This window comes from Numenius arquata, unplaced genomic scaffold (genome assembly GCF_964106895.1).
Source record: "Numenius arquata unplaced genomic scaffold, bNumArq3.hap1.1 HAP1_SCAFFOLD_771, whole genome shotgun sequence".
Classification (NCBI taxonomy): Eukaryota; Metazoa; Chordata; class Aves; order Charadriiformes; family Scolopacidae; genus Numenius; species Numenius arquata.
The window spans coordinates 30,888-39,606 of NW_027415390.1; the positions used below are offsets into that span (position 1 = coordinate 30,888).

At 53.1% G+C, this 8,719-nt stretch overlaps 1 protein-coding gene across 1 annotated transcript; it reads right to left on the reverse strand.

Moving 5' to 3' along the window:
• Positions 1-1,117: 1,117 nt before the first annotated feature.
• On the reverse strand, positions 1,118-2,053 carry LOC141478677 (olfactory receptor 14A16-like). Its single transcript, XM_074167668.1, has one exon. It carries the CDS (start codon positions 2,051-2,053, stop codon positions 1,118-1,120), a length of 936 nt encoding a protein of 311 aa, XP_074023769.1.
• Between the last annotated feature and the right edge of the window lie 6,666 nt (positions 2,054-8,719).

An 8,719-nucleotide genomic window follows, 5' to 3' on the forward strand; every position in this document is an offset into this window, starting at 1 on the left:
TAGGGTTGCTATATGCCACATCAACGGTATTGCAATGAGAATTGCTGAAATGAATGAAGAATGAAGTTTGATGAAACCAAGTCAAGTGCAGCGATGATGGAACCAGAACTGGCCTCAGCAACTGGTACCTGGCAGTTTCCATGAGATCGACAGACCATGGGCATGGGCTGTGCCAGATACACCAGCTGCGAGCTCCAGGTGCAGCATACAACAGTTGTGCACCACCCCATCTCTCCTGCCCTGAAAGACTGTTCTGACAGATGGAGCCCAAAGTCATGGACCAAATGAACTCAGCGGACATTTCAGAGGAAGGGCCCATAGACTAAGGGAATGATATCTCTATGTGTGTATAAATATATATATCTATCTCTCATAGACAGGAAAAGTGTTGGTGATTTATTGAAAACTGCAAGACCTGAGCATGACGTAGATGGTAGTTTTCTTCCTTGTAGCTGCTCAGTTTTGGATTTAGTATGAGAATAATGCTGATAACATATTCTTGTTGCTAAAGAATATTTGTAATTAGTGAAGGACTTTTTTCAGCTTCCACAGAAGGTGGAGGGAGCACAGAGAGGACAAGCTGGCCAAGGGAATATTCCAAACCGTAGTAATCGTGCTCATGACTATATACATGGGGGCTGGTGGGGGGAAGCAATCTGCAATCACTGCTGAAGACAGGCTGTGCAATCGATCATTGGCTGGTGACAGCAATTTGTGTTGCATCGAATATTTTATATCTTCTTTTACCATTATTATTTTCCTCTTCCATTACTGTTCTATTAATCTGTTTTGTCTCAACCTATGAGTTTTTTTAAAACTTTTTCACCCTCTTCACCCTATTCTCCTAGGGATGGGGGGGTGAGGAGCGTGTGAAGGGCTGTGTTGTCCTAGTTGGCGGCAAGGGTTTAACCAAAACAACCTGGGAGATCCCATTTTATTGAAGAGCTGTTATCTGACAGGACACATCAGACACAGTGCTGTGCAAGAGTCAGGCAAAATAGGATCAAGCCTCAAGACAAGTAGCATAAACCCAGAAAATTATCAATACATAGGAATATCACAAGAGAGACAAAAAGCAAGACAAATGCTGGGGAATGTGCAGAGAAGCAGAGGCAGGTTATTGTTGGTGAAATAGCGTCCCTTGGGCCAGTTTCCAAAGGGCAGCCCTGAGCTCCTGGTTCTTCATGCTGTAGATGAGGGGGTGCATTGCTGGAGGCACCACTGAGTACAGAATTGCCACCACTGAGTCTGGAACTGTGGAAGAGATGGAGAGGGGCTTCACGTGGGCAAACACTCCAGGGCTGACAAACAAGGAAACCACGGCCAGGTGAGGGAGGCACATGGAAAAGGCTTTGTGCCGTCCCTGCTCAGAGGGGATCCTCAGCATGGCCCTGAAGATCTGCACATAGGACACCACAATGAAAACAAAACAACCAAATACTAAACAGGCACCAATCACAATAAGCCCAGCTTCCCTGAGGTAGGAGTCTGAGCAGGAGAGCTTGAGGATCTGAGGGACTTCACAGAAGAACTGATCCACAGCATTGCCCTGGCAGAGGGATAGTGAAAATGTACTGGCCGTGTGCAGGAGAGCAGTGAGAAACCCAGTGCCCCAGGCAGCTGCTGCCATGTGGACACAAGCTCTGCTGCCCAGGAGGGTCCCGTAGTGCAGGGGCTTGCAGATGGCAATGTAGCGGTCATAGGCCATGACAGTGAGCAGACAATACTCTGCTGTGATTAAGAAGAGAAAGAAGAAGAGCTGAGCAGCACATCCTGCATAGGAGATGGCCCTGGTGTCCCAGAGGGAATTGGCCATGGCTTTGGGGACAGTGGTGGAGATGGAGCCCAGGTCAATGACAGAGAGGTTGAGGAGGAAGAAGTACATGGGGGTGTGGAGGCGGTGGTCACAGGCGATGGCAGTGATGATGAGTGCGTTTCCCAGGAGGGCAGCCAGGTAGATGCCCAGGAAGAGCCAGAAGTGCAAGAGCTGCAGTTCCCGTGTGTCTGTGAATGCCAGGAGGAGGAACTGGGTGATGGAGCTGCTGTTGGACATTTGCTCTCCGCTGTGCATGGAGGACTGTCAACAGAAGGAAAGACAGAAGTTAGGGCAGACGCCTCTCAAAAAAGTCTCTTCAATTGCTCTTAGAGACCCATGGAACTGCCCCTCCCCTTTGGGGAAGACCTTTGGATGTCACTTTTGTACACACTGTGGTTGGTTCTGGCTCATTATTCTTCGGGGAGCTATACTGCCATAAGTAATTAGGAACACGGAGTGTCCTCAGATTAAATCCACTCATGGCATCAAAGGGCTTTTCAGCTTTGTCACATCCAATTCACCCAACCACAGAGCAGAGCTGAGGGCACTTGTTTGTTTGTTTGTTCTCTTCTAGTTTCCCCTCCACACCTCAGCAGTGTTTTTATGGCAGAAATACTTGACATTTCTGGTTTGCTGCATGGAAAACCTTGTGGTTCCTAAAAGCCAAGGGGACTGTCCCTCAGTGCAGAGTGAGGACAGCCCGTCTGTCCATCAGTATTGCTCTCAGCTGCCCTGTGCTGGTACCTCTCTAGCTAAAGGATGATCACAAGGAGAAAGCTCCTCTGAAAAAAAGTGCTGAGAGTAGGAGAGGCAAATTTACAATTGCAGGTCTCCCAATCGCTCATCCCCATCTCACTGGACCCGAGGAGCATCTCAGCTCTCCCCTCCCAGCCAGGGACACAGAGGCCCCACCACAGCTGCCTACATTCAGCCCTCCAGCAGGACTGACATGGCCTTGGCACTGTCATCTCTACTCTGTGGGGCTCCGAGAAAACACAGAGATGCCACAGGAAAACTGTGCCCTTCTGGTGGGCGGCGTGGCACCCAACAGGACCCTCCAAGGGAAGGGTAAACTGTCCTAATGATGGGGCATCCTGATGGGATGGTCAGCTTACTCCCAGCCCCACACACTGCAGCTCCCAGAGACCCCAAGGGCATTTGGAGGCTTTTCCTCCATGGACAGGACATGCAGCATCAGAGTCTGAGCTGCAGCTGAATCCTCACCCCCCACCACGGCCAAAAGAAGGGGAAGAACAAGGGCAGCAGGGCCAAGAGGGGAACAGGCCAAAGTTCTCCTGCCAAGAGAGGCAGGACAGGGAGACACAGTCAGACACTCGAGCATTTCTCCTCCTTGCTGGTTGGGATGCTGGGAAGGAGTCTCAGGACTAAGCCCCTGGGATATGAAGGGGTTGGGGGCTCTACTGTGTGGGAGAGGAGACCGGGAAGTTTCTGCAGGGAAGGCATCTGCGCTGCAGGGGATGGCAGGGAGGTGCTGGAATCCCCCCTCCCATCGCCTTTCCTGTAGCAGCTCCCTCTCACTCCCTGCCCATGGCTCTGCTGCCTGGACTGTCCCTGCCAGGGGCTGTTGCTTTGTCCCCAGGTCTCCTCCCTTTCAGTGCTCAGAGACTCCATCCCACCTGCTGAGGGCTCAGCTCTGCCCTGCAGACACCTTCTGCAGCAGGGAATGGCCCAGGGGCATCTCTGGGTGTGCACGGGGTAAGGAGAAGCTCACACAAGTGCTAACCAGAAGACTGAGGCAAAGAAGTTGTTCAGTAGCTCAGCCTTATCCATATCCTGGGTGGCCAGGTCTCCTGTTCCCTTCCGGAGATGGTCCACCACTTCCCGAGCCTTGCCTTTATCCCTGACATATCTATAGAAGTTTTTCTTATTGTCTTTCTTGACATCCCTGGCTAGATTTAGTTCTGCCTGGGCTTTCGCTTGCCTGATCTGGTTCCTGGCCACTCGGACAGTCTCTCTATATTTTGCCCAGTCCACCCATCCCTGCTTCCACCCTCTATGGGCCTCCTCTTTGGTCCTGAGCTTGTCCAGCAGCTCCTTGTTCAGCCACACAGCCCTGCTGGCTATTTTGCCCGACTTCTTCTTTGGGATGCACCTCTCCTGAGTTTGGAGGAGGCGATCCTTGAATGCCAAGCAGATTCCACCGCTTTGAATGCCAACGATTCCGGGATCCCCAGGCCCAGCCCCATAGATTCAGGAATCCCCCAGCCCCATAGACTCAGGAGTCCTCCAGCCCCAGCCCCATAGATTCAGGAATCCCCCATCCACAGCCCCATAGATTCAGGCGTCCTCTATGCACAGCGCCAAAGATTTAGGCGACTCCCAGCCCCACAGATTGTGGGCTCCCCCATCGCCAGCCCCATAGAATCCCAGAATCGTCTGGGTTGGAAGGAGCCTTTAAGATCATCGCCATGACCCATGTCATGGGGGGATCTATGGGTCCTGTGGGTTGAAGCTATGGGTCCTGTTGTTGGATCTGTGGGTTGGGCAGGGGGGGATGTATGGGTTCAGGAAGTCCCATGGGGGAATCTATGGGTCCCAAGGTGGATCTATGGGTGCCAGAAGGGATCTATGCGTCTTGGGGGGGGGGGTGGGGGTTTCGCGGAATCTATGAGTCCCAAGATACAGGTTGGATCAATGGGCCACGGCCAATGGGATGAGGTTTAATAAGGCCAAGTGCCGGGTCCTGCATTTTGGTCACAACAACCCCAGGAACGCTACAGGCTTGGGGAAGAGTGGCTGTAAGGCTGCCCAGCAGAAAAGGACCTGGGGGTGTTGGTGGACAGCCGGCTTAACGTGAGCCAGCAGTGTGCCCAGGCAGCCAAGAAGGCCAACGGCATCCTGGCCTGTATCAGGAATAGCATGGCCAGCAGGAGTAGGGCAGTGATGGTGCCTCTGTACTGGGCACTGGTGAGGCCTCCCCTCGAGTGCTGTGTTCAGTTCTGGGCCCCTCACTCCAGGAGGGACATTGAGCTGCTGGAGCGTGTCCAGAGGAGAGCCACCAAGCTGGTGAGGGGTCTAGAGAAGAAGTCATATGAGGAGAGGCTGAGGGAACTGGGCATGTTTAGTTTGGAGAAGAGGAGGCTGAGGGGGGACCTCATTGCCCTCTACAACTGCCTGAAAGGAGGGTGTAGAGAGGTGGGTGTTGGCCTCTTCTCCCAAGGGAATAATGACAGGACCAGAGGAAATGGTCTAAAGTTGCAGCAGGGGAGGATTAGATTAGATATGAGGAAGAATTACTTTACTGAGAGGGTGGTCAGGCACTGGAACAGCCTGCCCAGGGAGGTGGTGGAGTCGCCATCCCTGAAGGTATTTAAGAACTGTGTAGACATGGCACTTCAGGGCATGCTCTAGTGCCCAAGATTGTTGCTTTGCGTCTGTTTGTGGGTGGGTGTGGGGTGTGGTTGTGCGTGTTTGTTTTGGTTTTGGTTTTTTTGTTTGTTTGGTGGGTTTTCTTTTGGGTTTTTTTTGTTGGTGTGACTCGATGATCTCAAAGGTCCCTTCCAACCAAGAAGATTCTGTGATTCTGTGAATGTATGAGGGTGATGAAAGGGAAGAACTTAGAAGCGGGAAAGAGAGAAAAGGAGAACCAAAGGTTCGGCTCAGCATGTGATGAGCCCAGTTGGGGGTTACCTGCCCAACAACCTTGAGTCAAGGACTTGAGTGGGCAAAAAAAAGCTCCAGCTGAGTGAACCAAACTTATGTCTGCTCATTTCTATGGTCACGGGGGACCTGAGCGATCTCCTTATCATTGTCAAGGGAGGAGCCATGGTGAATCATTCACTCATGCTGGATGGGGCCTTGGGAGGTCTCCACGGAGAGTTGGAGAAAGGAGAAACGTGGGTTGGGCTGTATGTATGCTGGCTATGTTAGTTTAGGCTGTGTACTTATAGACACGCAGAGTCTATAATTTTCCCTTCAGGAGCTTGTCTTAGACCCTCTGTCTATCTGGGAGCTGGCCCCAGGATCCCCTCATTTCCCCAGTCCCCCCACGCACCTACAAACACACACGCAAATGGCTCTCTCCAGCGCAGACTCTCAGCCTCATTCAGGCTGGAAGGTGCCAGCTTCCGCTTTCTCTGTGCTTCCTCTTCATGCTGGATGTTAGTCAGGAGCTCCTTTCTCGCCCATTGCTGCCTCCTCCCACCCATTTTCTGCATCTCAGGGTGGACAATTCTATATCCTGAAGACGTGAGCCTTGAGCACAGAACACTCTCTGTGCACCTCTTTTCCACGAGGCTGCATCCCATAGCATTTTTGCAAGCAGGTCCTGCAGCAGGCCAAAGCCTGCTCTCCTGTGTCCTGCTCTTTGCCTTGTTCCTTTATGGAAGGGCCTGCAAACATGAGGCTTCTTCCAAATTGTCTGAAGAAGGGTTCATCTACCTCCTCTTCCAGATCAAGAGATCCATAGCAGACATCTACCCACCACAATGTTGCCCATGAGCGTCTGCCCTCTCGTGCCGCCCGCTGACTGCCCGTCCCCAGGCAGAGCTGCCTTCCTGCTGCTCTCTCACAGAAAGAGCAATTTCCCCCTCCACATCCAGACACGTGGCTTTATCAGTACCAGACCCCCAAGACCCTACCGCTTCTCCAGGAGGTGGTTTGGGCCACATTATCTACCCACAGCCAACCTGCAGACTTTCTGGGCTCTCCAGTATCCACTCCAGGCTTAGGGACTCAAAAATAACTAGCTCTCAGGCCTCTTCTGCTTGCTGGCTGCTCTGGGGTGATGTTTGCTAGTGGTTACACCTGCTGACACATACACCAACACGACATGCACACACACACAGGTCTCTCCAGTTGCTGCCCCCCCAGAGAATCACAGAATCATAGAATATCTCAAGTTGGAAGGGACCCATAAGGATCATAAAGTCCAACTCCCTGCTCCTCACAGGAGTACCTAGAACTAAACCATATGACGAAGAGTGTTGTCCAGATGCTCCTTGACCTCTGACAGGCTTGCTGCCGTTACCACTTCCCTGGGGAGCCGTTCCAGTGACCCACCACCCTCTCAGTGAAGAACCTTTTCCTCATGTCCAACCTGAACGTTCCTTGATGCAGCCACATTCCATTTCTTCATGTCCTACAGCTGGTCACCAGAGAGAGGAGATCAGCACCTCCCCTCCGCTGCCCTCCTTGAGAAAGTTGCAGACTGCAATAAAGTCACCCCTCAGCCTTCTCTTCTCCAAGCTGAACAAGAACGTGAGCCCCTGTGACTTGTGGTTCCCACTTGAGTGGCTACCACTTGGACCTCCATCCGTATGAAAAGAGAGAGCCCCCTCCTCCCAGCTTCCCACCCACCATACCATCCACTTCTTCAGCCTAGACAGCATGCATCTGGCTATAAGGACACTGTGGGAGATGATGTCAAAGGCCTTGCGAAAGGCCAGGTCCACAGCATTTGTTCCTGGAGTCACACACAGAAATGTCGGGGTGCTGCCAGGTGCCCACGTCTCAGCTGACCTTGTGCGCTTCTTATACACACGGGGGTGATCAGAGACGGGAGTCCTTTCCTTGCACACACAGAGGCAGAGCACTGCAGCAGTCCCAGTGTCCCTCTGACCTCCTGCTGCCGCTCCTGGGGGCTGGGAGGCACTGCAGAGCTGTGGTGTATCGCCCTGCTCTGCACTTGCCCTGAGGAACGGACACGGGGACGTGGGTTCAAGGGAGCACATCCCAGTGCTGCATTCGGGTGTTTTGCCAGGGGAGTTACTCTCCAAGTGAAGTGACCTCCAGACACTGTCTGTCCCACAGGCCTTCATGGAACCCCCAGGAAGAGCTGATGGTGTTTGTGCTCACCCGGGTCCATCTCCCCACACGCACACAAAGTGCATGCTTAGGTCTCACCTGTACAATGCCAAGATGGATTCTGACCTCGTCATTCAATGTCCCTCAGTGGCGGGACAAACAACCTCTCCAAGCTGGGGTGGGAGGCTGGTACTGGAAACGGTGGTTGTTATTGGCCGGCCTGTGATGATGGCCCTGGGGCAGCTTCCCTGGGATGCCCAGGGAACACGAGCACAGCCCAGACCCTGCTCTGCTGCTCCTTCACGTCTCTCGCAGGAGCCTGGCAGTGGGAAGACACCGCTGTGTGCCCCCACCCTGCACGCTCCCACGCTTTAGCTGTTCACTGGGGTTTTCCCCTGGAGGACACTTGTCAGCTCAGCCATCCCAGACCCTCCATGGCTCTTGCCACCTCTTTGCCCTCTCCCCAGCCAAGCCCAGCAGAGCTTCCTATTAGAGGAAAAGGAAGCCAGTGAGAATGTCCACCCAGCTGGCATGCTGAGGAGATCTCCACCCCGGGCAGCTTGCAGCCTCAACTGCCAAACTTGTTCCCCAGGACAGCATGAGAGAATTGGCCCAGGAGATGCTCAGGCAGCTCCTTTTGCTCCAGGGACAGGGCAGCCTGCCCCGAGCTGCCACCCACAGCAAAGGGTTTCTCTTTCCATGTCTCCCCTGGACACACACGGTGCCCTGCTCTTCTCCTGGGACATCCCGTCTCCCCAAAGAGGCTTTTCCCTCAAGAGCTTATCTGTGCTGGCCTGGCCAGCCATTCTTGCACCCCTTCCCCAGGCTTCCCACAGCCCCCAGGCTGGTGGTGTTGCTCTGCAGAGCAAGTGGGCTGTGGTGCCCAGGGCCGTGCTGGTCAGGCTGGGAGGCAGACGCAGCTCAGGGTGGCTACTGAGCCCCCAGCTCAGCACCAAGACTCTGACCCTGCAGAAGATCTCGGACAAACACATCGGCACAGGGTCCTTTATTTTATTTAAACACAAAGAGAGAACAGCTCCTTATTTACACAGGCTCTGGGTCATGCAAGACAGGATTATAGTCACATAGAAACAGGAAAAAGAATTATTTCGTTTATTTTTTTTTATTTTTGGAGGG